Genomic DNA, 27,657 nt, shown 5'->3' on the forward strand with positions numbered 1-27,657 from the left:
TATATAAAAATTAAGTGAATTTACGTTGCTACTGTACTGTACAGTATACACTATAAAGCAATCTCAGCACCATTACATTTGTTTTAGAAGAGTCTATCACGGCACCTAAGGGGTGTTCTGTGGTCACCACAGATCTTAGGTTTGTGACTCGTGCATTACCCCCGCAAACAGAAGAATTCGTATTCTTCTGTAATGAACCGCTGTTTTTCTCGAACTTTTCCAGGTGTAGACGTTTGAATGAACTTGCAATATGAGTCTGGACTCGTTGTTTCACCACATTTTAATTTCAGAACAAGAGGCTGAAGAAAAAAGGCGTCGTTTACTGGAAGGTAATTAAAAAAAAACATATCGTCATATTCGACTGACAGTGGAGAAAAATAAAACTTCGTATTTTATTTGGTGTAAATATTATGAGCACAAAACGTGTTCTTCGTTTTGAAAAAACTGAAGAGCTTGGTTTATGTCGCAAACAGAATGGGGGGACTGTTGTTGGATGGGACGTTATATTTTTTCTTCTAATCTACAGGACAAATTTATAGTATAACTGGAATGTTATAGAAGACCCATGATATACTTTTGAATAGTTAAATTTGCAGCGAAACCACTGAAGTTATTGTTGCTCTCTGCGTAGTACTGTAATGCAGTGTCAGAGAAATATACATCTTTCCCAGGAGTAGTCCTTAACATTACAGGAAAACTGTTGTGGTCGAACAAAACAGTTATGCCACATCATTAAAGAGATATAAACGCTTGAGAAATCGATAAAGATGACATTATTACCATCCATCGAGACTAAACACGCGATAATGTTATTTCTGACATTAGGCCTACACCATCACTTAGGATTGTAAAAACAATATAAACCATTATTTAATATGGTCGTTTATTACTTTGTAAGTACATATACAATTCACTTACTGTACAGTATATCGTAATACCCGTTGTGCTACTAATACTGGCCTTGAGGTGCCGTCTGATCCTGTTTAAGTTTGTAAATTAATTAGGTTTATATTTGTTCTTAAAACGAACTTCTTAAATTGTAAATTATTGAAACAAAGGAAAAGGCAGGTTACTGTATATTGTTGTATTGAAAGAATATTTACAACCTGTACTTGAAACCTGGTTAATATCGGTAACAGATTACCGTCTGTCACGCAGATAATTTGGGGTTTCCTTCCTCAGACCGTTCTTCCATATTCAGCACTGCCAGTTTAACACACCTTTCCTGGTAATACTGCCAAAACAGTTCTGACATACTGTAGGCCTTGAGACACTGTAGCACTTTGCTGGGTTGCCAGACAGCTATTGGTATTGTAGCATATCAGCATACAGTACCTTGCATTAGGTAACATTTCATTTGTAAGATATAAATTTATAATAGATAACTTGTATGATGCACCAATTTCCTTTTGATGATTTTTTTTACATATTTCAATATAAGGCCAAAACAAAACTTTATAAATTCCTGCATCACCTTTGACATTGATGTAGTACTGTAGTCTTATTTCCTCGGTTGTCCAAAATGAGTGAAACAATGCGTTTTAATTCTGGTACAGTACATTGGCTACTGTTCCTGCAGTCTCTTTTAAACCATTTTTTTGTGTGGGATTGGAAAAAAGTAATAGCAAATACCATTGACAGGTCACATGTGGGAGACAAAAATAAACCCCAACTATTATGCTGGCTCAATCTATTATTACCAGGGGGACCATAATTGTTACACTAATAACCCAGCTAATTTATAATATTATTTCCCAGTATGGATGCTTACACTAAAGCATTGCAGTTTCATAGAACCATGTGAACTACAGTGGAAGCTGTTGAGAACAGCAACGGATTCAGTTAACACAGTGAAAGATGTTAACTTTTTCTTTCACTGTGGCACACCAGGTTCAAAGTCGAATATAACAATGACAGTCTAAAGTCATCATAGCAATGTGGAGAACAATTGGAGTTTAATTCAAAGGTTATTCAGAAAGCAGACTCTAAAAAAAAATCATAACAAGGGAGTTTCTGTTGAGTTCCATACTGGATGAAAGCTAACACAGAAGTTGACTGAATGGGGCTGCAATGAACAAAATAATTAGGAGTTTTCGTATTTTTTATATTTGTAAATCAAAAGTCTGTTTTATGTGTTAAAGAGGTCCAGATTCCATTGAGATATTGTAGTATGTAAGATTTCTGCTGTATAACTGTCAACTGTACAGAGAGACGGAGAACACAGATTTGAGGGAAAGAGGTGGGGCACAGAAAACAAAAGAGAGGGGTGAGAATGGCTCTAAGGCATTTGCTTAACGTCTTAAAAATAGAGATCCTGTGTTGTAATTACTGTGGTGAATTTTAGAATCACAGGAAATGGCAATGTACAGATATTGGACCAAATAAACTGCAACACCTGGGTAAATGAGGGTGACCAAATGTGTTGCATGTGAGGGCCATGACAGGTGTGGTCATGAATTACAGTAAATAAAGCAGATTTCCCAGCATGCTTAGGCTCATGCATGAAAGTGCTGGACAGGCCTGGTTGGTAATTAGACATTAGGCAAGAGGAGACTTCATAGAAAGAGAGTAGATTGTTGTGGTGTGTTTGGCAGGAGCTTCAGTGTCTAAGACTGCTCCACATGCTGCTGTTTGACGAGCAGTGATGTCTGAAGTTATGTCAGCTGTAAACTCCCAGGGAAAGATTTAATCAACAATGATCAACAGTGGGCTAAATCGCATACTTCAGGATTGGGGATTGGAGATATCCGTGCGTTAAACTCAAGGGAAAACAAACAAGCACCTGCAGATGAGTTTAGTACAGACGTCAACCTGAGGCGTGAGCAGCAAATGGCAAAAAGCATCAAAGTTGTTTTAGTCTTAATCTACTGCAAACCTAATAATTAAAAAAAAAACTTAATGGAAGAGTCTGCCATATTCATTTGACTAGTAAGAAGGTCACTTCCAGCTAGAAGGTCAATTACACATAACTTTAATTCTGTTATACTTCCCAGATTAACATTAAGTATGATTTATATTTAAAAGAAAATGCTTTGCTGAATAGATTTACCGTGCATGAAAATGTTTAATCATTAATGTGTTACAGATCTAAAACCATAAACTTCAGCATTTATGAACATTGTTTAAAGATGAGGACAAATCAATATATAATCCAGTACATCAATCAACAGTGAAATTTCATCACCCTCTGATATTAAATGAGGTCAATTTTATTATTTTTGTCAAGGTTCTGATAAGTCTTTCATCTGCAAAACCTTCAGGTCTCATTATTTACAGTTATACTGAGTGTTTTATAGATGCTGTGGAGTTTTTATTAACTGATTGTTACACCAGGCCCAACAAGGTGTTGAGATGGGCTCGAAATTTAGTCAATGAGCCAGGATATGCGGTGATCAAGGTAATTTATTTGGTGGCAGCACTGAAGAGGATCAACAGAGCTGAATCAGGTGAAGACTGAAGACTGAAGACTGAAGACTGAAGACTGAAGACTGAAGACTGAAGACTGAAGACTGAAGACTGAAGACTGAAGACTGAAGCAGTTAGCAACTCCATGTCTGAGCCCTGAGGAATGATTCCTCAGGGCTTAAATACTGTGCAAAGTTCCCTAATTGGCCTGATAGTCCCGGCCTGATCTCGAGGAAGGACCCATTGAGTCTCCAGCATGTGCGGAATGCGCATTGGCAATTGATGGAGCTAATGCAGCAGTGCTGGAGCTCGTTGGGGCATAACACTGATCTGTTTTTTTTTTCAGTTAAAGCAGAAATTGACTGGTATCAAGAAAAACACAAGACTTTAATGGAAGAACTAGAGTGTGCAAAAATGAAAGTAGAAGAAAAGGTAAGCTAAAATTGTGAAGTTTCCTAGGAAGTAAATATGGGTAATTGAAATGAAGCCGTAGTAGCTGTAATGATTAATTGGTATGCATTCTTATTTTTTTGTGTTTTTAAAAATGGTACAGTAGATCAGCTATGTTACTTGTGTAATGAATGTTTGTTTTTCTGTAGTAATTTTCTTTTTGTAGTAATTGGGAAAAAATTCCCAAAAACATTCAGCTGTTTAAAAATTGATTAAAGTCACTGATGAGGAAGTTAGATGTGTAGATGTGGTGACATTCAGATTTGTAGTCTGAATGAAATCTGTCTTAAATCACATTTCATTTTCATCAAATCCAAAATATAACTCATAAAACACAAAAAGAGTGTCAAATGTGCAATGATTCTGCCTCTTTTTTACTTGCAGCAAATTGTGCAGGAGAACTCATTTCATCCACTCTTAATTTCTGCTGTTAGTCGAAATTTGTTCAGTCAGGAAGACATGCAAAGTATGGTATAATTTGATGAAATTACCAGAATCTCTAACCGTTTAGCTATAATGTTCCCGTGACAGAATACTTGTAAACTTCAGTTAAGTGACCCTGTTCTTTATCATGTTGAGATTGTAATCTCTTTCACATACTGTTATTAAAACCATTGAAATATTGATAATCTTCAGCACTTTTAAATGATGATTTGTTTAATGACAAAAGCTCTTTAAAAAAGATCAATCTCAAGCTGCAATTCTAAACCTTTTAAACAGAGGCTCATATATATGATAAGGCTAGATTAACCTTCTTCTTAGGCAATATATGGCAGAAATCAAAAGTGCTTTCATTTACATGAATGCCAGCTTTGTAAGAAAAATAATTAGTTTTACTATACAAGATGTACAAGATGTTGGGGAATTGTGCTAATAATAATTGGTCCCATTTGTATGAATACCAAATATAATGTCAGCTGACAGTCACTTTAGTTTTAATATATTATCTTTTAGCTAAAAGACACATAAATAAAATTATTGTCATAGTATGATTTGAAGTTTTAAAATTTGTCTTCTTAATTAACATTTTATTTTACAGTTTGTTGAAATTAGAGTGAAAGTACAATGTACTAAAGCTATTGAAGAAGGAAATACAGTACTTAATTTGTAATAAGAGGTCCCGGGGGTCAACCAATGTTTTCAGTTTTAAACTTGCTGTATTGGTATTATGACAATAACTGCTACAAATTCAGAATAGTTGTTGGAAAGATTATCCAATTCAGTGTTCTGACGTTATATATTTACAGTTATATTATGAAACTACTGTACAGTGTATTTTCAGTGAGAGATTCCGTTTTCTTTAAAACAAGGCCAACCCAAGGCCTGGGTAATTTCTGACAGATGTAGGCTTTTATATGAATACTATATACTGCATTTTGATTCATGCTTCTTGCATAATTCACTGCAGTGTCCCATCAGGTAGCAGTAATGTGTGTTTTTAATGAGAAAAGCCATTGTATAAACTGTAGGTTGATGCTTGTCATTTCTGCCATGTAGCCTGAGCCACCCTATTTCCTTTTGACTATTAAAAATTGTATGCTAATCCACTTTTTGTTGGCTAGGCAGCTTATATAAAAAAAAACTATTTTGGCATAAAAGATCAGAGGAAATTAATGCAAGAAACACATGCCAAATGAAATGGTTATTACTTTCAAGTTCACGCTCAACATGAGTCCTGAATGCGATATTTATGACAGCTACTTCGTAGAGAATGCTTGGGGGTCATAAGAAAACATCTAGCAAATATTAATTTACTTGTGTTCTGTGAAGGCAGGTAGCATGTAATTAGAAGCTGAATGATAACATTTGCCTTTCACGGCTGAATGGACAGTTTTAAAAAGCTTGTTGAAAAAAGGTGAAATATTCAGAATCTAAATGCCAATATAGTCGTAATTACTGAATGACCTAGAAAATGTGAACTGTCAAAATAAACAATTTTCACTTCTTGCCATCTGCTTTCAGTGTAGAGATATTTTCTAATTTTCCAGTTTTGCTAACAGATGTTTCCAATGATTATTCTTATATTTTTACCTGCATGTTGCGTCAAGCTTTAAATGTGTTTAAAAGACGATAAAAGTGAGAGTTACTAATCAAATTAAGTTTATGTGTAGTTGGTGATAGAGACAAGTGAGTGGGTATGATAAGTTTGAATTCAGAAGCTTGAACAATCGGAAGAGTTTTCCAGTAATCAGTGCAATGGGAAAATGCCCTGTTTTCCATCAGCAAAATGTCTGTAGAAAATGTTGTAGGGACAAGGTTTATTATTACACTCAGAATTAAGTGTTATTAAAGATTTCTAATAATCTTTGTATGCCTTGTAAAAAGCAGCCTGGTGCCTGTCCCTAAATGCAGAGAAAGGAGGCTAAAGGCACCTCTGATAAGAGACATTGTAAAGCTGTATCATGCTGTACATTTAAAGATACATAGCGCATATAGGCTCCAGCCAGTCTTGAGGTTGGTTCCCAAAAAACACAGGTCAAAGGTGACTATCCATCAAACCAAAGGAAGATCCACAAATTAGGGATCTGTAGGTTGGGTACCAGAACCAAACCTAATGGAATCTCAACCAATCATCAAAACTTTATTTCATCATTCACATATTAATTCTCGAGAGTTGAACTGTTATTGCCATGCATGTTTGATGTTTAGACTGATAGAGCCTACGACAGACTGCAACTACTGTAGTCGATGAGTATCTTGACTCTGAAGTTATTAACTCTGATCTTTGTAATCCCCGAATGATTACATCAGGATCAATCCCTGATGTGAACGATGAGACATTCATGTTCACAGCTGATTGTTTCACAGATATATATATATATATTCTATTACGGTGTTGTTTTTATGCATATTTTGGATTGGTTGTATATTGTATATTTAGAATCCCTGGGAGAGACTGTAAGTTATGTTTGATTGATTCCTAAAAGTCATCAAATTCTCTCACAATTGTACAATTCCTTGTACAATTTCTGATTGTTACAAGAAACTAAAACACCCAACCCCCTACAATGTTATGAAAGCATTTACTTCTACATTTTCTGAGATCAGAGATTTATGGTAAAAATGGTTATGTAAATTTCAACCCTAGAAACATTCTTTTCTAAATTGTCTTACAGACCCGGATTCTGTCTGAAACTGCTTTGCAGTGTGGCCTATTAAGGATGCACAAAGAAGCAACTAACAAGCAGAAAGCTGACCTTTTAAAACAAAAGCACAATCTCATAGAATCCCTGGTAAGATTATTTATTGTGTGTATTACATGTTGTTCATATCTATTAGCATGCTTTGTGGATCTGTACTTTAGAGCACATACTGTAGAACTATTTCTTTACTATCTAAAGAAAGTTTATAAGAACTGTACTTTCTATTGTTTACTTACTTGCCACCTCATACTGTACTGTATGTGTTTAGTGTGATTCTCTGTAATTATAACATGCATAAATGGAAGCAAATTATTATTACATAAACCTCTGAAATGCAGTTGGGAGGCCTTGTACAGTGCTGATGTATGTATAAGACTGATATAATGCCTTGCTTGATTTCACTGCGATTAGCCAGGAGGAATGTCATATTCATTTTTTTTCCAAATTGTAATCAAGAAATCAGATACAGTACATCCATTCTTTTAATTGTGCAAACGAGAAATCATTTAGTATTTTTTTTTGTTTTCTAACCTCCTTATTAGTGCTTTGCGTAAAATGTGTGCTTTCTCAAATTGTTCAGAGTTGTGCAAATCTTGGTGCCAAATTTAAAATAATAAATAGAATTTATTATTTCTAACATTTGTTTACAATTCTGTCTTGACCCTGTAATATGCAGGGGAAAATACGTCAAAAATGCTCAGAAGAGCAGGAGAAATTTATGAAAGAGATCATGGCTTTCAATGATGATTACAGTCTACTGACAGACAGAGAAGCAATTATGGAATCCAGAACCAAGGCAGAAATACTTAAATTGGAAGAGGAAGAAACTTTTTTAATCAAGGGTAGGTACACTTGACTGGTGCACAGTAATAATTCTTTATTTAACCAGATAAGTCAGTTGACAATTGCATCCTTGCCAAGAGGCTTTATACCATTGTTCCAGACGCACAAAGCAGTAAAAGACAGAGCAATCAATAATATGCAACTACAATAACAGTACAGGTTGTGGCAGTGTTAACAAGTGTATGTGTAAAAAAACGTAATGATACAACTAAAAATGCCCTAAGATACAAAAGGGCTATCAGTCAAAGAGAAAAGATCCCAATGATGAGAGAGTTATATAGGGCTTGTGAGGTAGTCAGAGGTGGCTTTGAGGAAAAGCCACCCGTTCATGAGAAAACCAAAAGTAAGGCACACCTGGTGAGGGAAAGAAGCTCCTTGCTTAACAGAGCAAATAGTAAAGGAGGAATGACATCCTGCATTCATAATGTGTAGTAGGTTATTGTACTGGCTCAGTGGGATCAAAGTGCCTTGCTGAGGAACAGGTTTAGCCAGCTGATCCAGGGCTGAGTGGAGGTATTTACAGTAAACCTTCTCGTTCCAAAAGGGATTGCTCACAGATATGGAGACTGAATCCTGTGCCAGCAGGCACTGATATAGTTAAAAGTAATGCTTTTGACGCTTCTTAAATAAGACGTGTTTTGCAGTCGAGATTTCTATAAAAAACTTTAATGAAGAGGCATTAAAGGACAGAATGATGGAAAGATGAAAGATTGACATTGACATTCAGGTTTTCAGTCTTCTTCTTCATATTTGGGTAGTTTACAAAAGTAAATAATTAGAATACATTATCAAATGTAATACACTGCATACTATTTCAGCAATCTTGCTTTAAAGGAAAAAAAGTAATGTAAGCCTACACTATTTGTGAAAGATTTCATATATTGTTTTCAATGGGTCCTTAGTTTGTCCCACTGCTTTAAAGTAATAGGATGAGTATCAAATTGGTCATTTGTGCTTTATTATTTTAGTTTAATGGCATTGAGTATGAAAGCTGGAGCATTATGCTATCTATGGCAGAATAAGCCTTCCTTAAAATTTTCCTTTCATTCCATCTTTACATCATTCAATTTCCAGTTTATGCTTTTCAGCATAAGAGTCCTTTCTGATCTGCAAATCTAAAATTTGGAATATTGTTTGAGGATTCAGATAAATATGTAGCATTGTACCTCCTGAAAGTAGTCAAGTGCCTGGGTGGGTTTGTTTTCTGACAAAGATCATCTTCATCCACCTGAAAAATTGTCTTAAGGGTTTAAGATGTGTGTGCTTTTAGACACTGACACAGAATCTACCCCTGTAGAGCTCCCATTTAAAGGCTTACTGAAATGGAAGAACATTATATAAATGAGTTTATTTTCCATACATTTCATTTTGTAAATGAAGTAATTAATAGTGAAATGTAGTGGTTGCCGCTGGGGACAATTGGTAACAAGATTAAATAAGTCTTTGTAGTCATTGAGAAGGAAGCTACAGTGTTCTGGTAAGAGAGGAGTATGTTGAAAATGGTTATCGTCTTGTGTAAAATCTGAGATATCATTTCCACCCTAATATACTGCATTTTCATCTCCACTACAGCCCCTCACTCAAATGCTCCTTTTTAAAACACATAACAGTCAGTACTTTCCTTTCAATTGACCAATGTGTCTTACTCACAGTTTTCTCCTTTACTGTTCTTCCCCCTACAAACATTACTCTCTCTTCCCCCACTCTGATCCAGATTTCTTCTTCTCCCCCCCCCCTTTTTTTTCTCTCTGGCACATTCTCTAGCAGCTACTGTATCACTCCCTGTCAGTGTCTGTCTCTTCTCCTGAGCTTATATCTATTAGAAGTGCAGACACCTGGTCTTAATTGGATCACCTGCTTTAATTAAACTACAACTAAACTACAAGCTCCTGTCAGCTTCCCATAAGTAAGTGAAAGGGGAACTGCAGTTTCAGTTTCTCAGACTGGGTATGAAATCTTGGTAACAAGATAAATTCATTGAAGGTATGGCAAAATTTTACAAAGTTTGAAGTTGGCACAAAATTGGGAACTCTGTGAAAGTATTGTACATTCATCGTGATGTTGAAACTGCTTGTCTTACCTTGAGTGAGAGCTAGAGTTCATACAAATTGTGACATAAAGTGGTCCTTTCTGCTCTCTAGTCCCTGTAAGTTAAAAGGGAAACTTGGTCTTCAAACAACATTAATACCCTTTTGGCTTTCTTAACTTGCATATACAGTATATTTTAACAATGCTTCACTGTTGAGCATTTGGCTGCGCAGAACATAGTAGTTGCACACAAAACAGAGGATTGGATCAGCAGAAAGTGGAACTGTTTCTTTTTCCAAGGGATATTCAACTATCCAAGAGATGGATAATAAAAGATTCAGAGAGGTGTACAGTATGAGTGAATAAGTATAGGTTGTGCAGCAGACATTTCACCCCAGAAATGTTCCAACATGATCTACATGCAGAGTTAACAAATAAGTAGTATTTGTTGCCAAAACGTATTAAAAAAAATATGTTGAATTCAATTTAATAACGCTCATTTAAATCGGCTGTGTAGATAATGTATCTAAATATATCGCCTTGTATACTTCAGTTTTATAATATTATATTTAAGTTAATACAGTAGCAAAATTTGCTAGGTCTAAAGCATATGCTTTATTCCAAAAGATGTTTTTTTTAGAGTATTGTAAACTTGGGATAGGACGTGTATTGAAGTTTTCTCTGATTTGGAGTTTACATGATAATGAAGCCTTACAGTTCGTTATATAAAATACATTTTTATTTCAGATGAAAATGAAAAAGTATTCAATTTTCATCATTTTCATCTGAAACAAAACTTGTGCTCCAACTACTGTAGGTGCCATTCCTACAATTTTTGCCCATAAGAAGTGACCAATGAAAAGAGAAAGCAGTGAGAGGGTGATATCATGGCTTGATAGAAAAATAGAAGAAAATCTGTCTTCACAATTTAAATGATTCTTTTTATCATAATTGTGTTGAAGACCTAAATTAAGATGTGTATTAAATTTGGTTTTACGATTAAAGAGCAATATTTCTATTGGATTATAACAGATGTATTCACAAGTACAGTATGCTTGTGTACAATGTAATAGGACTGCTTCACATAACCAGAAGTTTTGTTGCCTCGTTTTGAATTGTGGATGATGGAAATATGACACTACAGTATGCATACCTGGAAATGATTTTGTCATGTAAATTGGAGGTGCTACACATTAACATATACTTTGTACTTTCATTATGGTTTTAAATGCACTCATCAATGCCAGTTCTTTATAACCCCTTTGTAAAAATAACGTTGCAGTTCCCCTTTAAAGGTGCAGTACTTCAGGGAAAAGGCACTGCCCTCACCGGACCCTGCCTATGGTGGCTTCACAGAAAGTAATTATTAGTTTACACAAATAGTAAGATCTTGTTCTGAATTTACATCTAAGAAACATCTATTATTTTTTTAATATTCCATAAAGATAATTTGCCACATTTTCAGTATAGTAGTTTATATACTTTACCGTGGTGAAGATGCTGTAAAGCCCATTGGAATAGTGAAGCATAGAAATGTAGCGAACCATGATTGTGTAAGAAAGTACTGTGTTTTGCAGTATTTCTTAACTGTAGGAAGCATGTTTTTGATAATGTTTTAACATGAGAGTTAAATGAGAGCCTTGTGTCTAATATAACGCCTAGGTTACGTGCTGAATCTGTGAACCAAATTTTTTAATCCTCTGAGTTAAGTGCTAAAGTTATAGTAGTCCTATCAGTATTGTTGCCTCCAAACTACAGAACCTCAGTTTTATCAGAGCTGAGTAACAAAAAGTAAAACAAATCTATTTTGCTGAGTAAGTGTTCTCATAATTACAGTGTAACATTGTTGTGGATCATATGTAAATACTGTAGGTGTTGACTTTTTCCTGTATTGATTTCTCTTATAATAGAAGGTTTAAATAAAAGATATGATACTGATTTTGAAGAAGATCATCCTGAGTTTATAGGGCATACTCACATTGTGCAGTTGTGTAAGTTGATTGTATCGGTTGTTGTTATTGAGTTAAATAGCTCAGCTGTTAGTGTACTGCCTATGAAAGGGAGCTGTTTGGTAGAGCTATTACTGAAAATACTATTTGGAAAGTACAATTCAATCTGGGATACAGTAGTCAGGGTAAGATCCAGCTATTTAGTAGACCCATATTTTTTATTCTTTTATTCTGAGCTTTGCATAAACCTTGAAGTTTACAGACAATATTTTCATCTACTGTTATTTTTAAATTTAGCACTGGGGTTTGTTAGCATGTAACTGAAGGGGTAGTTAGTGGAAGGGATTTGTTAATTTGTGTATAAGGTTCTGTGTCATTGAGTTTCTCAGATATATTTGCATCTTACAAATGTTCAGTGTTGTATTTTTTTACAATCAATAGAATAAAAATTAGCTGCCATGCAATATGAAATAAAGCTTACAAATCAAACTTTCACCTGAGCCTCAGTTTTCTTCTCTTTGGCATCAAGAGGTATAAATTCTGCTTTTCTGTTGCTAATGATTCCTTCCAGAAATTATTTTTGTAAATCTGTGAAGTAATAATTAGATTTTTTAGATACAGTTTATTACATAGAGTTAAAAAGTTTGAATGGAAAAGATCAATATATTTTGCTTTGTGTTACCTCTTCTTCTTTTTACTGTTCACTTTATTGACAATTATTATATTAATGAAAAGTTATTAAGTACTTAGCTAGGAGAATTAGTTCAAATGTAACAACATAGGGTATGTAAGAATTCCCTTGTTTCCTACAAGATGAGTCTTTTTCTCTCTCTAATGAGGTTATTAGTTAAACGAATAACTAATATTATGCATACATATTAATTTTTGCACTTCAACCCCTTATAAAATGATCATCCTGTGTAATATTTAAGGTAATACTGACTCAACCCTGTCTAGTCTTAAACTTTGCAGCATGCTTACCTACTCTTGCTACTGTAGATTTCCATGATTGTGTCCATTGAAATTCGAGCAAAAAATATCCAGTAGTGCAGCACAGAAGAATGAAGTGGTACTACTGAACAGATGTACCAGTGTGTAATTACTGTACATAAGGAATGTTTTCATTACACAATTAAAAAGTGCTATAAGAGATGCACAATACTGGAAAAAAAACAATCCAGTCTTATTTATTTATAACTTTTCCAAGTTAATGCTCAGGTTGTATGTTTCAGAAATGGAGTGTATGGAACAGAAAAATATTCAATTGAATGCTTTGCAGTCAGAAAAGAGCTCACTTCAGCTACAGATGGTGGAGCTCGAAGACAAAATGAAAGGTGATTTACAACATTGTTCTGAATTGCGACCTTAGTAGACTTCTCAGTAAATAGGTTCAGTTTATATGAGAAGAAAACGCAGACCCCTTACATAATCATCAATAACATACAGTACTGTATGTTACTCCTTTTTCAGCTATTTAATGTTTCAGCAGTATTGTAATTTATTTTATGCTATCATGAAATACGTAACCATGGAGATAAAATAGATTAATGATTTGTTTATATTGTTATTGATTGCAGTTTTCCAAAAAGTGTTAAAAATATGCCTGCTTGTAGACTGAAGACATAAAGCAGTTAATAGGTATGCCATCTTATTTATTGCAAACTGTGCACATTCTGATTAAAGGTTTGATTTACAGTAGTTAAAACAGTGCACAGTGATACTAGTGATACACCTTAGTGGAACAGGTTTTCCAAGGGCTTTGTAAGTGCTCAGTGAAAATGACAGAAATTCTTACTTCTGTTTTGTTGTTTAATACTATTTCATCCTGAAGCAGTTTTTGTTCAGCTGTTTGTGGACTCAAATTTTTATTATTTAATTATTTTCTCTTAGACCTTGAAAAAAACCTGAATGAAGCAATAACTTTCACAGAAACTTTGAAAGCTGAAAAAATAAAAATTCACCAGAAACCAGAGACTGATGGTGAATTCCTTAGGTAAGAAGGTACATTTTGCTTCAGTAAGCATTTGATTTAGCCGTTTATGAACAGATTTAATAGTTACAGTACAAGACTAACAAAGCTTATGTTATTGAAGCATTTCCATACACTCACATATTCCTACAGTTAATGAACTATAATTTTGAATATTTCAGGGAGCTGATTTAATGCAAATTTGTTCTAGGATTGTAATTGATTTACAAGGCAGAAATGTTTTACCATGTCGTGTGACAGTTGTCCTTGCAGCTTTACTGTGCATAAATAGTGTACTTTGTTTTCACATCACTGGGACTGTGAGCTGCTACATGTACAGTTCTTTACCGTGCTTTTCCTTGGTAAACATTTTGGGCAAAATAAAAGCACAGTAAACTACATGATTAATTGGTAGATATACAATTGGTGGATATAAGTTATAAGAAATATTTTAAATCTGTACAGTAATCACTGAAAAAAATATAATTAAAACTTTGAAGTATAGTACTTTAACCTTAATTAATTGTCTGATTGACTGTCTGATCTATAGTTTTTAGAGTAAAATATTGATTTCAGTTTATATTTTTAAAGTATTTTTTTTTACAATTTAATCCATTTTAATACTTTTTAAAAATTAAAATATATTTAAACCAATGATTAAATAAATGATTGAAGGGTTTTGGCTTCATAATTTTCTTTTTTTTTTACGAGAATTTCACTCCTGGAGACTTCAGTAAAAATATGTGTTCTATTGAGCTGTTCCCTTTGAAATGCATAGTCGGGTTATTCCGATTAATGTACCCCATGATCAGATATTATGGCATATTGAACTGTTTCTTGTTCTATTTTCTTATTAACTGTATAATATCAAGCTTTATAAAGAAGAATGTAGTTTTCTGGCTGTACAGGACTTTTTAAAATGAAATAAAATTGATATCATAATGGGTCAAATTGGGCGGCATTTTGGTACAGTGGTTAGCATTGCTGCTTCACAGAGCTTTATCCAATACAGGGTCGGGGGGGAGCCGAAGCTTATCCCGGCAAGCAACAGTCGAAATACAGGATACCATGGACAGGAGTCCAGTCCATCAAAGTGCCTACTGTGTCTACACAGACACAGACATACATTAACTCACACCAGGGCCAGTTTTCCCAAAAGTCAAAAGGACTAAGGAATGAAGCAGGATCACTCGCAGGAAACCCACATGAACGTGGGGAGAACATACAGTTTCCACACAGATGGCACCCCAGCAATTGAATCCACAGCCCCAGTACTGCGAGGCAGCAATACTAACCACAGCTCCACTATGCTGCCCACAAACTTACATCAATCATGTAAAAATGTTTTTCTGTTTAGTTCTGATATCTGTGCAAAGATCTGCCCAATTCAAAATTATTATTACAGTCATTTAGGAAATAAGTGAAAATTTGTATCTCATATTCATCCTGTCAATAAATAGCTGAATGTAGTTAAACCTAATGTTTGTCCTAGAGCTAGTTTAAATCCCTTTTCATAAAATGGACATTTTGGAAGAAACTACTAAAGCTACAAAGACTAATTCCATTTCCCCTCCCCATTAGGGTATTTTTATAATGTACTTTTTAATAATTAAAAAGAATGTTTTGGCTTTGTGATTTTATTAGCATCAAAATAATATGTAGTTGATTATATCAATTACTACTAAAATGTCTTTTAACTTGGACCCTACAGTTTTCAAGCCAAATATAAGTACTGTATTTCATATTGTCAAAGTGAGATCTGATCATAACTGGTACAGTATTTACAGTATGTACATAATTTATGTACTGCCGTTTTTCTTTTTAAATCATTTTTCTGTAAACACCATTAAACACTGTTTTGTAGCACAATAAAATACAGGGTGTGCAAATAAAAAAGCAACATAAGTTCCATCTATGTAATTAAGACTTTGATCTGTTTCCTGTAGATCAGTGTAAAGAATAAGCTTTATGCAGCATGCTAAGAACTTAATGAAAGGAAAATCAATACTAAATTTGTAGCAGGAAGTAAATGACGCTTTTCTTAGATTTAAATCATTTGGAAAGATTTTTTTGGGTACAGTTGCCTCACAGTTCCTGTACATTACCAAGAGAGTGATTGCTTTTGGTTTTGCTGAAGTTTGTGATTTTGTGATTTGTAAATTTATGATAATTCTCCTTAAGTGTTTTCATTAATCACAGGTATAATGGCTGCTAAGCAATATAATGTGTACTGTCAATTTTCATTATTCCTATGGTGAAGCTGACATTTTAGAAGACGGCGTTTTCTAGAGTGCAATTATGGCTTGGTAAAAGATAAAGTGTGATTGTTTCTTTTTCCACGCTCAATTTGTGTCTGCTATTGTGTTGTTGTCTCTCTACCTTCATATAAGCATTCATTTTCACATTTTTAATTGACATTCTATCCTTGTTCATATCCGTTTTAAACCCTTGGCTTAGCCTGCTGTCATCTTCAACACACTAGGTGTGTTTACACTAATAAACCAGAATAATTCTGCTGCAATTCAGGCAGATTTTTGTTTAAATTATGTTTGTTATGTGTTATCAGAAGGGGGATGAGATCTTCCAGGAGAAGATCCTGTGTCTTGATTGGTATAGAAATAAAATTAAGCCTTATATTAACTTAATAATTTATTTATTTGTACAACTTAAAATTGAAGCAGTTAGTGTTGCCTTATTAAAATAACACCAAGCACAACAATGTATTAAAGGAAAGTATAGAATTGAAGACAAAGTAAGAGAGGATAGGAAAACATATTCCATGTGTCATGTTTACAATATAAAAATAAAATGGAATAAGTCTTCTGCTCATTCTTGAATATTTTTGTAGTTTAACACACTCTTCCTCCATATTTTTGAATTCTTCTCTCTTGGTAATTAAAATTGTTTTGATATAAGGATGATATATAAGGATGCTATTCCTCTTTTACCTCTTTTAGGATAATTTGGATAAAGGAGCCAATAAAATAACTGCATAAATACAGTTTCTTTAGTATTCACTTTGCATTGAAAAACATTGTTTTTAATGACGTGACTAAATGCTGATGTATCCTTCCCTGTTCAGTGCAGTAGCATCAGAAAATACAGAGGTGTTGAGCATGCTCTATTAGGGCCTTTATTTTTTTTATTTTTTTTTCAAATAAATAATATTTTTCAAATCAGGCATTTTAAAAAAGACGAGATTTATGGAGGTACATTATAAGGCAAATGCAGTAGAATAAATTATCTTTAATGGAACCTTTGACTGTACCATTTAATGTGCCAGTTAGTTATTGAGCCATGATAGGTAGGAGTTGAAGGATTTGGAGCTTGAAACTGCAACTGAAGCATCTTATTTTGTAATAGTGGGGTATTAAAATACCAGAGGGGCCATGTGATTTATTTGTAGAGATTTATTGGCACAGAGTGGCAGAAACAGGTGTGGCATTTAATTTGGCAAGTTCCAGCAGGGATTTGGCCAGGAGATTTAAAAAAATCTGGTTTAGTTATCATAAGTAAAGAAAAATATGCCAGTTAATTGCATTGGCCCCTGTCCCCAAAATAGAAAATTTCAAGGGGAGAAGCAGGGTTTAGTAAAGTTAGTAGAAAGTATCCAGACCACACGGGGAACCCAAGTGGTCCGTTTGGGTTGTCTGACTCGGCAGCCTCCGTGGCATGAAAACATTAACAATCCCTGAGTCACTGAGAGTCACTTGAGAGGAGCTGCCTCATGACTAGGCTATGTCCTCAGGGGATAGAAAGGAGGAGATAGACCCTTAACTCGCTGAGAGTCGCATGAGAGGCACTGCCTTGCAACTGTGGACAAATCCCTCAAGGTGAAAGAGAAAGAACCCCTTGACTTGAGGAATCATTTTGAGAGGCGCTGCTTGAGGGGTTGAGAATGACGAGAAAGTTATTTCAGAAGGAAGTGAAAGAAGTCCTCTGATTCGCTGAGAGCTGCTTTTGAGGCAGTGCTTTGCAACTGGGCTAGGCCCTCACGGGACAGAGAAGATGAGAATTAGTAGGTTAGAGCTGCTGAGAATAATGTGGCCGAGGCTCCCCTCTGGGTGGAAGTGACCTTCACTTACCCCCCAAAGATGGACCCTCCGCCCAAACACTTTCTCTCTCAACACCCATGAGGACAAACAAAAGTGTGTGTCGATGCATAATAAAAGAAAGAAGAGAGAATAATAGGTAAGGAAGATGTAGAGGCTATGTGTGAGCCTGACTTACAGTGAAGAGGAAAAAAACCCGGGGAAAACTGGTGGCCCTGGCACAACAGCCACCCCCATTCCAGGCATACTAGCAGTGCATAATGAGCAGCTGAAATGTCTTGAGGGAGTGGTGTGGACATAAAGGTTGACTGCATAGGAGGATGCCCAGTGTTTTAATGATGAATATCCAAGATAGCTCGGGCAGCAGAGGTGGTGGCTCCAATTCTGAAAGAATGATGAGTGTATAACAGGATTCAATCCAACATTGGAGATTAAAACTGACAGTCATTGAGAAAACCTGCAGGTTACTGAATGTCCACAGCGAAGGGCATCACTTTAGAAGAGCATAGAAAAAGAAAGAAGTGGGAGTCTGGGATACAAGACAGGGTACAGAGTCGAATACCCGATTGTAGCGCCAATGCTTATTAATAATACAGGAATTAAGTTTGCTCCCCCCCCGCCAGTCTCTCTCCCTCATCTCTGTGATGCTGGACACAGAGAGGCCATTCCTGTGGTTCAGATTTAAGGTGTTTTTCTGTCTCATAGAGTTTTCTCATAAGGAACCGTTCCCAGGGCTGAGATTCTCCAGCCACCTTAATGAATGGTTATCTCTGGCCCCTTTCTGTCTAGGAGATTCCAAGGGAGAGTCTCATCCCAAGTTGTTTACAACCCTGTCAGAGAGCATTGTTACCCATCCTCCACCTTGATCAACCAATCAGGAACTGGTAGAGCGAGGTAACTCTACCAGTCTCGAATGCCGCAAAACTTTCAACCAATGAACGACTGTAGTTCCTCCAGATAAAAGAGGCAGCATAGGGAGGGCCCAGTGGGCACCCCTCCAGGATGTTCTCAGACTCATCTCGGACAATCATGTGACGGCCAGTGTGTCTGAGTGCCAGGACTTTACCTCGTTTTAAGAGTCGAGACCGGAGGTTGCCTGCGCGTAAACAACAGATCCCCCCGAGGTTAGCCCAGCAGCAAGCCTCATGAACCGCCGGTAATCCACCATGGGTGCTCGCCTGATCAACAAGTGAACTACGGTCGGAACTTTTGACAGCTGAATCTTAGTATTCAGGACTAGTGCTACATCGGGAACAAACAGGTCTTCTTCCCGTCTAAAGAGTGTGACTTGCTCGGACCCGCAGTCACTTTTCATGTACACAAACTCTGCTAGTTCAGCCAGGACTAACTAGCCGGTCCTCAGAGAGTCACTTCCAGTGGGCCGCAGCAGGAATCTCTCCCTCCTTCTCCCACATCTCCAGCTGCACCAGGACTGGCTGGCACCAAGCCAGACGCCGCAGATTGGATGCAGCAACAGCCTGTCGTTGTTCCTTTGTGTCCACGGGAGATCTGAATCCACATAAATTGGATGAGTATTTAACATTCTACATTGCAGCTCAAGAATTCAATTGTTACCTCAATCCCTGTTGATGTCAGTTTAATTCATATGACTAATGTACTTCCTTTTGAGTATCAAGTGTAGAAGTTGTAATCAAAAAGCTCATTAACGGTATAAATGAATGGTATACTGAATGTATGTATCTCTTGGTATTTGTAACTCTTCGTGATTGAATACAGTATATGCCTTTTGTATTCTGCTAACCCTCACTATAAGATCTGTTATGTTTATATGCACATTTTATTATTAATAAATGTATTCTCGTGTATTAGTATCTGTGTGTATGCGTTGCTGAGTTGTTCCGCAAGGTCGATTTTCTAAAAGCCATCGAAGAATCATTTTGTGATTTACTGCTACAATTAATAATTGTCACAGTAAATGCGCAAAACCCCTACACTGGAAAATGGGATACAGAGGAACTGGTGAATTCTGAGGCTATTAAAAAACCGAAAAGGCAGTCAGATACATTGCATCCATAAGTGTATCCTCGTCTTATTGTGAGGGTTACAAAGGTACAGAATATATCAGAATCACGAAGAGATACAAGACAAGGAATATGCAATATCTCATTAATCAGTCTCATTAATACAGATTCTACATTAGATACTCATAGGTAAATACAAATTGATATCAACCTGTGTTGAGATAACAGTTGAATTCTCGAGGTCGATAATGTAGAATTTTGAATTTAGACTCATCCAGTATATATATTTATATCTCCCAGTATGGAAAATGAAGGAACAGCTGACGGGCTATGCCGAAGCAGTATCCAATCCATGATATTCTGGCTTGATGCCCCACCTGTCCAGGTGTGGGTCAGAGTCGTGGGGAGAAGGAGAGAGTGTTCTTCTGTCAGCTTCGCGCTGGACCGTTGTTACTCTCCCGGGACCTGGTAGTTATTGTCGAGCTGGACAAGTGGAAGTGTGTGCGCAGAGGTGACTGCATGGTCAGAGCAAGTCACACTTTGGGGGGAGAAACTTGGTTTGCTCCCGGCATAGCAGCTACCTTTGAATAAAAGTATTCAGATGTTGACAAAAGTCCAACTGTATTGCTCTGGTGATCAAGTGGATACAACGGTGGTTGCTAGCAGCTCATGAAGTCTTGCTGCAGGCTTGACCTCAGGCAGAATTCTGTCTTTACGTAGGGCTTTCTCTGGCTCGGCATTTGTGAAAAAGTTACAAGTCCCAACACTCAGGTATCAGCACTGGCAGTCACGTGATTGTCAGACAGCCAGGTTGCTCAAGCATGTATAGGACCACAATCCAGACGTGCTTAGGGTCTCACTAGACAACCAGGCGTCAAGAGTGGGCATCTATCATGGTAGCTGCATCCCGATCCTGGGAACTGTTGCTTATCAGGAAGAAAAACATCCCTAAATCGGTGCATAAACATGAATAGCTCCTCTGTGGCTTGGACCACAGAGATAAGAGAGAGATTGGCCTCACTGGGAAAAGCACAGCAACACTTAATTTGGTTTTATTAATAAGCATTGCTGCTACAACAGAATGAGGTGGAGTGGGCAGCAGATGCACAAATCCTGCAGGTGTGCGCTCTGAGGCCACTAAAAATTTGGTGAAAAAGGTCAGTATTGGGACAGGATCAGTCAACAATCAGTCAACAATATTATCTGCAGTGAGACCAGCCTCAGCTTTAGCTGAAAAGGCTTTGTGGTGTTAAAATAAAGAACCAACATAACGTACAGAAAGATCAACGATATAGTACATGTAGTGGTCCAACTCCTGGTGCCTGATGGGGTAGACAGAACAGATGACAACTCTGAAAATAGAGAAAGCCAATATAAATTCACTTTTGAGAAGACGTGGATCCCAGGATTTTAGAGTAACAGCAAGATCTCCACAATCCATTACTCAGCGATCAATAAATTCAGAGCTGACTAAGGAGAGAGAAATGAGATTGACATCTTTACCTTCAAGAATTAGGCACAGCAAATGAGGAGCAAGAGTATGACGATGGACTGTAGCTTCAGCCTGAGAGCCTGAGGCAGTAGCTGTGCTGAGGGTGAAATCTGACAAGGGGATGGGTAGAAGGAGACTGGAAATGGGTGGGACTGAAGTGGGAGGCAGAACTGAATGGAGGGAATTTTCAAGCTTCAGCAGACGGGAATTAATGTCGACTACAGAGCGAGAAAGGGGTTCGGGAATCTGAGAAACCTGCTGGGAAATTTGAAGAGAAATGTTATCAATTAGAGAGATCGGTGGCTGTGTGAATCAGAGCCGAATGAAGGAGGAGGAGCTGTCTGTTTTGCAGAAGGCAGAGCTGAATAAACTGCAGTGGAAAGAAAAGGAGGAAGAGAGGTATCTCTCAGCTGAGTTCAGCTGGGATGGAATCGGATAAGAGTTGAAAAATATCTAAATGCTCAGACAGGTGGAATAGGAATAGATCTGTCAAACAGCGATTTAAAGAGCTTTGAAAGAGGACAGTTCTTATAAAAAAAAGTCGACATAGGTGTGAAGAAGCCACACCCGAAAAAGGCTCCACAGCCGAAACGTTGTGTTTCTTTTCTTCGCTTTTCAGCATGGAATAAACCTTTACTTGTTCCTCTAGGAGAATAGTCAGCTTTGTGTGCCCAGGAACCACATAGGCTATTTTAAACTTGGGTCCTCTGCTGCATTGTGTGGTTAGCAAGTGCTTGCATTGAAAAATGAAAAATTGTGGTTGTTTTGTGGAAATAACATCTTATTACAATTAAGTTGGAAGATAGGGTGATTTATGTAAAGGATAATATAAACCTTTGTACAATAATTTCTCTTTACTACCGTGGTTTGTCTGATGTGTACAGATGGAGTTCTTGTTTAAAAACATAGTACAGTATACCTTTTAGAAATATCTCCTGCTAAACTAATGACATTGTAAACTATTAAGCCTCAATTTATGTTTTTTTTACTGTGTGATTTTATTTTTTTTATTAGTTTTGTTAATTGTCTACTTCTATTAACATTGGGGGATTAACTTCAGCAGTACAGTTTCCATTTGCATTACCCTAGATTTGTGTATGATTCAATAAAAAAGCTAAAATTACCTTGGATTGTTTTGAAATATATGTAACCAGCAATTTCAGAAATATTTAATTCAAAATATTTTTTCTGTAACTCATTTTTGTTATACAGACTTCAAAAGGAGCTGAAATTCTACAAAGAACAGAACCTAGAAAGTGTCAGAGAAGCTCTTTGCTCGGAAATCCATTTCCTCCAAATGGTACTATTTTCTTCTATTTAATGTAGTGTAGACATGCATGAGCTTTGCAACTTTTATCACTAATTATGTGATTAATATTCAGCATCTTAAATATTTCTGCATCAAATATTTATATCTGCTACAAATCCCCAGTTCTTATTGGACAAATGAACATCTTTTTTGTAGCAAAAAAGACAATTTATTGTACAGGCATGACATGGGTAAATTATTATATATATATATTTAATAACACTATACTGATTACCATGTATTATTAACTGGGTTAATCAACAGGGGGTCTTCTGTAAAGGTCTACAGTGAAAGACTCAGTAGAGACTCAGTCTAGTAGGGTCTGTGGCCACTATTGAAAGCAATACTGTACCAACAATTGAAAAGGATAGCAGTTTGCATCTGAAATAATCCACTTGTTCTGAATTTATATTGTGAAATATAAATATAGATTGCTTGCAGGTATAAACGTTTATATCCTGCAAAGCAGAATTACCAGCAATTTCAAGTCCTTCCCAGTTTGGTTGTTTAGTAATTCTGAAACATTTTTGACACACAATCATAGATCCAAGGTAAGTACTTGACATAATAGGTTTACTGTATATACTATATAATATGGCTGTGGAGCTCCACAGCCTAAACGTTTTGTTTCTTTTCCTGTCTTTTTAGCATGAAATAAACCTTTACTTGTTCCTTTTCAGCCAATGCATGCTGACGCAGCATATTTCATACCAAGGAACAAGTAAAGGTCCATTTCATGGTAAAGAAAAGAAACATCCTTTCAGCTGTGAATCCTTATTGACACTGAACACACTTTAACAACAAAAATATTTATTGTGTTAATTATTAATTATTATTATTATTCTGCAGTAATATACCTAATAATGTCCCTCTCCATCTTTAACTCAAATTTGGGATGTGGTTTTGATTCCTAGAAATATTTCATGGAACATTATGTTTATTTCTGTCTAATCTTTAAAGACTCTGCCAGAGCAATGACAATGGTTAAAGGTTATTCACATGTAAAATGAATATTCTACAGCAATCAGTGCTTCATGTTGATTCAAAATTGAAGTACAGCACCCCAGGTGACATGCTGTTTATGGCTGAGTATCCCACCATTCAGAATGCATGCTGGATAATGTTGCACATTGCACCACACACAGCTCAGGGTACCATGGTGTGCGGTGCTTTTTAAAAAATATTCTGTTGTGGGACTGCATTACTTTGTAAAAGCTCCAGGTGGAGCAGTAAATGTTTAACATGGCATATGGAAGCATCTGGGCTGTCAACAGAAAACGCCTGGTTTCAAATTGCGGTCAATGCTGAGCCCCATGAGACATTCTTTTTCCGATAATAGAATTGTGTGTACTGTTTAGACTTCTATTAATTTTTAACTATGTATTACAATGTGTTAAATATTAAATTAATTTAAAAAGAGGGTATTATAGTAAATGCAACACTTTACATTCACAATCTCATTGCGGTACTGGGGACATATCAGAAGGGAGATAATAACTTCAGCCCCAACCCCCATCCTCCATGACAGAGAAGGGTAATAAAGGTGATGAAAATTCAGTAAAAAGGGGCCAATGTGTTAATACAAACTCATCTGCTATCACAGCCGCGTGTATCAGCAAGGTGACTTTCTCCTCAATGAAATGAAAGCTACAGTACAGTCAGGCAGACAGATTTTAAATGCTTCAAGCAAAATTAGTTATTTATGTTTGTCAATATCAGCTACTTTGCAAGCAATACATGACTTCTCGAAAGGTAACCCTTTCTCTCATGCAAACACAACAAATGTTTGATATTTTTCATAAGTTCAAAGCCTTGGACAGTATACCTCAGGGACTAATTCATAGTATAATCAAAACAAAACACCCACTGGGTCTCGTTTCCCCATGCGAAACACATGAAGTCACATCCACAGATATACTGTACCAAAACAGCAGCGTACACATCAATGGACTGCAATGTGATCGTATACTGTATAAATACACTGTACACTATCATACCGTATGGTTTTAAAGCCACTGCAGTACAGTACGTGTAAAATATATTTTTCAGAATCAAAATCTAAAGTTAATTTTTTTTCCCCAATTACTCGTTGCTGAAATTTGCCTTGAGACTTGAAATTTGCCTTGAGATTTGCCTTGAATATCGATTTTCTCAATGCGGATGTAAACCTGAAAGAGGCACATCACATTCACAACAAGCTACAATAATATATTTTTTAAATATATCCAGCTATGTAAAAAACAAACCAAAGCAATGGACTGTCTGGGATTTGAACTGTTCATCTTCTGTGTAATAGTTGGCTGTCTAAACTACTCTACTAAAACCGCTGTATGGGTGCAGTGCAATATATTACAGTCTATGAGCATTTCATTGTGCATTACCACTCACTATAAAGAAAATATAAGTTGTTAAAAAACAAATTTCAAAATGTTTCCAAAATATCCACCAGTAATATTTTTAATATATTGATTCCATATGAATATTCCCTATCAGGTAGTATTAAATCAGTATTAACAACTTTTTTTTACAACAACAGAAAGTGTTCTTATTGCGTATTCTTAAAAAGTATAAAATATTACAGCTTTTTATAAAGTACGTAAACGTTATATACTTAGAGCGAGCACGTCAAACCCTTTCCAAAATAACCACTGTAAGTTACTGAGTTAAAGACTTTGATGCATAAAATGTTTATGAAGAAGGTGGAATACTGCTTTGTACTTTTGTTTTTTATATTTAGTATCACTACCAACTACTGTAAGTACATTAGGTATAATGTACAGTATGTGTGAAATATATTCAATCAAAATTTAAAGCAATTTTTTTTCCTGATTACTAGTTGCTGAAATTTGCCTTACATTAGGTATATATTACATTATACTTCTGTTTTTATTTTCAGCTGCCAAAATTATACTTTAGTTGTAAAATTCCATATTAGTATTCCGTATTAAGCGGAATTAAACATGCACAGTAGAGAAACAGAACAAATGAAGCAATGGTTTCACTAACATCTAATGCACCACAAGTGCCACCTATTGATCGTCTTTGGCCAGTGAATCGCAAAATACAACCCTCCACATTACAGGTAATGTATTTGGAAGAAATACTGCGTGTTCTGAGTGGCTGTATCTGTACATCTCTTCCCACAGAGCTATATAACAACTACAGTATATGATTAAAACTGGTAAACTCATGTGTCTTTTAATATTTACTTTTATTAATATTTTAGTATTTGATTTAATTTTCGATGAAAATTACAAGCTTAATATTTGAAAACCCTAAAATTGAATACTTCGGAAGAGATGCACTTGACTACTGTACCTCTGCTACTGTGCAGGTTTTTTTTCTTAGAAAGGTTTAGGTTCTTAAACTGTTCTTAGAAGTTTTATTTGGTGTGTTGTGTCTTACATGCATCTGTCTTACTGCTTTCTTTTTGCATTCCAGAAATTAGCACAAAAGGGCATTCAGTTTTCAAGCAGCTACTGTTGATTTTAAGTTGCATTGGAGAGATCAATGGCTGAAGATGGAGGTGTGTACAGTACGTACATCTATCAAGTACCACAGCAAAGGCAAATAGCGAATGCTTCTGGAAATTGTTAGCTGCTTCTTATCTTTTTGCTGCACAGCACAAACTGAGTTGACACAAGTAGAACAAGTGGAACAAGGCAGACAGTAGCAGTTAAGATTTAATGTGAATAGAGCTTACGATGCTAGCTTTGTCTTGCTTTTCATATTGTACTGGAGCAGATTTATAGTTTTGTTTTCGACAGTGATAAAACATGTTTTGTACACACTAGATGTAATTAAAAAGGTTTTATTTAAATTTATTATAATGAAGACTCTTTATTACTAAATTATTTTACAGATCCTGTTACTTTCTTAGGTTCTTTAAACCAGGTCTCCATTCATTTCTCATGTGGAATGCTCATTCTTTTGTCATTTTGAAACAGGAAAAAAATACAATAGATGACATCAAAAGCTCTGGAAGATATTTGCTGTACAGCACACCTTAAATGTCCAGAGTACAAGAGTTTTATTCTGTATGCAGCTATGGTTATAGAACAATTTAAAGGCTCTGTAATAATATTCTGAAAAAAATGGCACACAAATTATGAATATGATTCAAATCAAATGAGGAAAATTCACATGGTGCAAATGGTACTCATTAGCAGCCTTTATGAAGCTTTTGCTTTGCGGATTTTAAAAACATTTTTTACTCTTGTAATATTTTCACATTAGTATTATGTCCGATTAAATACTTGTAATTTATATTATAAATAATATTGTTATTTTATTATAAAGCTGTATCAAAATACAGTTTTAAACAGCAAATTACCAAATAGAAAGTTGCCAGTGTTTCTGAATACAGGGCTTCAGTTCTTTTGGTACAATGTGCTGTTACAGAGCAGAAATGACTACAAAGGTGAATGTACTGTACTGAAATCAGATGCGAATGGTGAAAAATCTCATTATAACATGTTATGCTGTTCTCGTATGACAAGGGAATAGTGGGCTAAATTTTAGTAAATTTCATGGTCAACTGATATTTCTCAGAAAACCTTATAAGACAAAGACAGTAAAAAAAAGGAAATGTCTTTACATTATGTATATAAAACTGTATTATACAATGTTATATGTGAAAGCAGCCAGTGTAACTCTTCAGTGTTTTATGTTATCTGGAAAGTATGAATTAGTCAGAATAAATATTAATTGTTTCTTTGTATTAAGTTTGCAAATTCAGATGTGCATCAGTCTCCATGATATATTAATAACACATTTACAGTACGTGCCTTTGTATTAGATTTATACTGCAATAAATACATAAAGGCATTCTGTGGGAATAGTTTGGAATATTTTTTTAAGGAGTATGTTTTTCCCTATAGTTTAATGCAAACCCAAATTACATATGCATTGGAAGTTATACTTTCTACCTGACTAATATTTAAGAGAAATCTATGACTATTGACATTTTATGGTGTAATATATTTATTATTTTGCATATAACCCTTATTTTAATTTATTCAAGCTCTTGCACACA

At 35.7% G+C, this 27,657-nt stretch overlaps 1 protein-coding gene across 1 annotated transcript; it reads left to right on the forward strand.

Moving 5' to 3' along the window:
• Window positions 1-250: 250 nt before the first annotated feature.
• ccdc172 (coiled-coil domain containing 172) lies at window positions 251-26,108 on the forward strand. The gene is made up of 8 exons (XM_088915451.1): window positions 251-329; window positions 3,752-3,837; window positions 6,972-7,088; window positions 7,675-7,840; window positions 13,051-13,152; window positions 13,709-13,811; window positions 22,526-22,613; window positions 26,064-26,108. Exons 1-8 carry the CDS (start codon window positions 251-253, stop codon window positions 26,106-26,108), a joined length of 786 nt encoding a protein of 261 aa, XP_088771577.1.
• The last annotated feature ends 1,549 nt before the right edge of the window (window positions 26,109-27,657 follow it).

Source organism: Atractosteus spatula, chromosome 5 (assembly GCF_055471065.1).
Source record: "Atractosteus spatula isolate fAtrSpa1 chromosome 5, fAtrSpa1.hap1, whole genome shotgun sequence".
NCBI lineage: Eukaryota > Metazoa > Chordata > Actinopteri > Semionotiformes > Lepisosteidae > Atractosteus > Atractosteus spatula.